Source organism: Penaeus monodon, chromosome 29 (genome assembly GCF_015228065.2).
Source record: "Penaeus monodon isolate SGIC_2016 chromosome 29, NSTDA_Pmon_1, whole genome shotgun sequence".
Lineage (NCBI taxonomy): Eukaryota > Metazoa > Arthropoda > Malacostraca > Decapoda > Penaeidae > Penaeus > Penaeus monodon.
Window position 1 is genome coordinate 10,909,056 of NC_051414.1, and position 1,839 is coordinate 10,910,894.

At 33.1% G+C, this 1,839-nt stretch overlaps 1 protein-coding gene across 1 annotated transcript in view; it reads right to left on the reverse strand.

Annotated features, from left to right (window-relative positions):
- The window catches only part of LOC119591951 (propionyl-CoA carboxylase beta chain, mitochondrial-like), a 12,123-nt gene that overhangs the window by 8,720 nt on the left and 1,564 nt on the right, over positions 1–1,839 (reverse strand). Inside the window, exon 2 of the mRNA XM_037940705.1 lies at positions 76–189. Within this exon, the coding sequence (XP_037796633.1) occupies positions 76–189 (114 nt within the window). The remainder of the gene's footprint in view (positions 1–75; positions 190–1,839) is intronic.

A 1,839-nucleotide genomic window follows, 5' to 3' on the forward strand; every position in this document is an offset into this window, starting at 1 on the left:
TACATTTGAAAGGAATATTCTTTTTTGCTCACTTTTATCACTAGTGAAATGGAGTCTGACTCCTAATGAGCTTACCTTCTGGTTCTCCATTCCAAAATCTGTACAAGTATGCTCAGCAAACATGTCGAACTCCGTGAAGCTGCCGGGGTCACATAGCAGCTCAACTCTTTCCCTTGCTGTTAGCTTTCCCTGTGAAAATTATACTATTGTTAAACTATCTTCACTACTGTCTTTTAGCTCTAACATCTGTTTTATAATAAATCCATATCCAAAAATCTATAAACAAATTATTATGTGAAAGATTTTCTATAGACTACGAGTATGATAAGGATCTGAAAGTTTGCGGAGGAATCCCTTATCAACATAATCAACATATCTTTCTTGCAATAAAAACTAACACATTGATTTTTAAGGACATTTTTGAACGGTAATGGAAAGGTATTACTAACCATTGAAATATTTTTACTTTATGAAACATAGAAAAAGAACATGCTGGGCACTGTTCATCAAATGCCTAAACTTTACCATACTCCCCCCCCTCTCCTCCTCTATGGCAAACCCACTGAAAACCTTATATGATCTGCAGTTAACATTCTGAACTCTTATGTAATAAAAGAGTGGCATTATGAACAGAGAAATGTTCCAAATGAAATTATAAATCACTGAGATGTCTTATACCTTGCCCAGTTGGATAACACGAGCCAAACTCTGCCTGCGTTAATACGCAATAACACTGTGATTTTAGGGATGGGAATTCTAGGAGACTGCCATGTCCTTTAAACCTTTGACAAGGGATCTGCAACTATTCAAGGAACAAGCTCTGACAGATCTTTATAATCATTTAGTTTATGAATAAATAAATGCTTAACTTCCTTTTTTTATAACCCAAACATAGCAAAGCCAAGAGCATGCTTATGTATTTTTGGAGATCCACTCAAACCACTGCTATGAATACAACAGTCAAAAACCAGCTCTATTGGTCAAGGACATTTGAAAGAAGGTTCATGTAAATGTCTTTACTAATCAGTAGCAATAACTGCTCTTTAATGTTACAGTGATTCCAATATAAAATTACCTTGTGCAATGAGTAAAAATTACTTGTAGTTCTGAAAAGAGTATTATTACTGAATGTCATGCTATGCAGTAATCAGGATTTGTACAGTTTAACTACCGTATCTGAAGAAACAAAGATAAAAATATATACTTGTCTTGTCTTGTAGTCTTGTAGTTAGCAAATATATGTATGTAAAGGAAAGGAACAACCTTTGATTATAAAGGAGACAGCCAGACTCAATCAGAAAGCAAAAAAGGGAACCAGTAAGATTAACATCACACGTAAATTAAAGTGGAAATAATCTTTAATAACCGATGACCCATAGCTCAAAAATACAAAAAAAATTACATCTCTTCCTTCTATTTATACCATTTTACTTTACAAATTTTCAGCCCATTCTGGAGTTAAAGTTTAGTAAATCTGCATGAGTATTCATGCTGTAGCATGCTCTACATGGCTGGTATTATTGTAAATATATGTTGGTCAATAAATTTATGTCATTATTTCAGAATGAATATCAGTTACTGGTATTTAATTTCATTTATGATGACTTATCCAGCGATCAAATGTTATCATTCTGGTATCATTAATTTATACATTTCACTTTAAACTGATTTATTCATCCCATCTTGCCGGTACAATTTTCAACACTGCAAAAATAATCTGCTCAGCTATAATTTGACCAAACATGATCACTTTCAAAATTGGCCAAGTAAAATTATTTAGAAAGTTTCCAGAACTGCTTGAAACGTTACTGTCAAAATAGTTGCTTTTTTGTCTGTGTA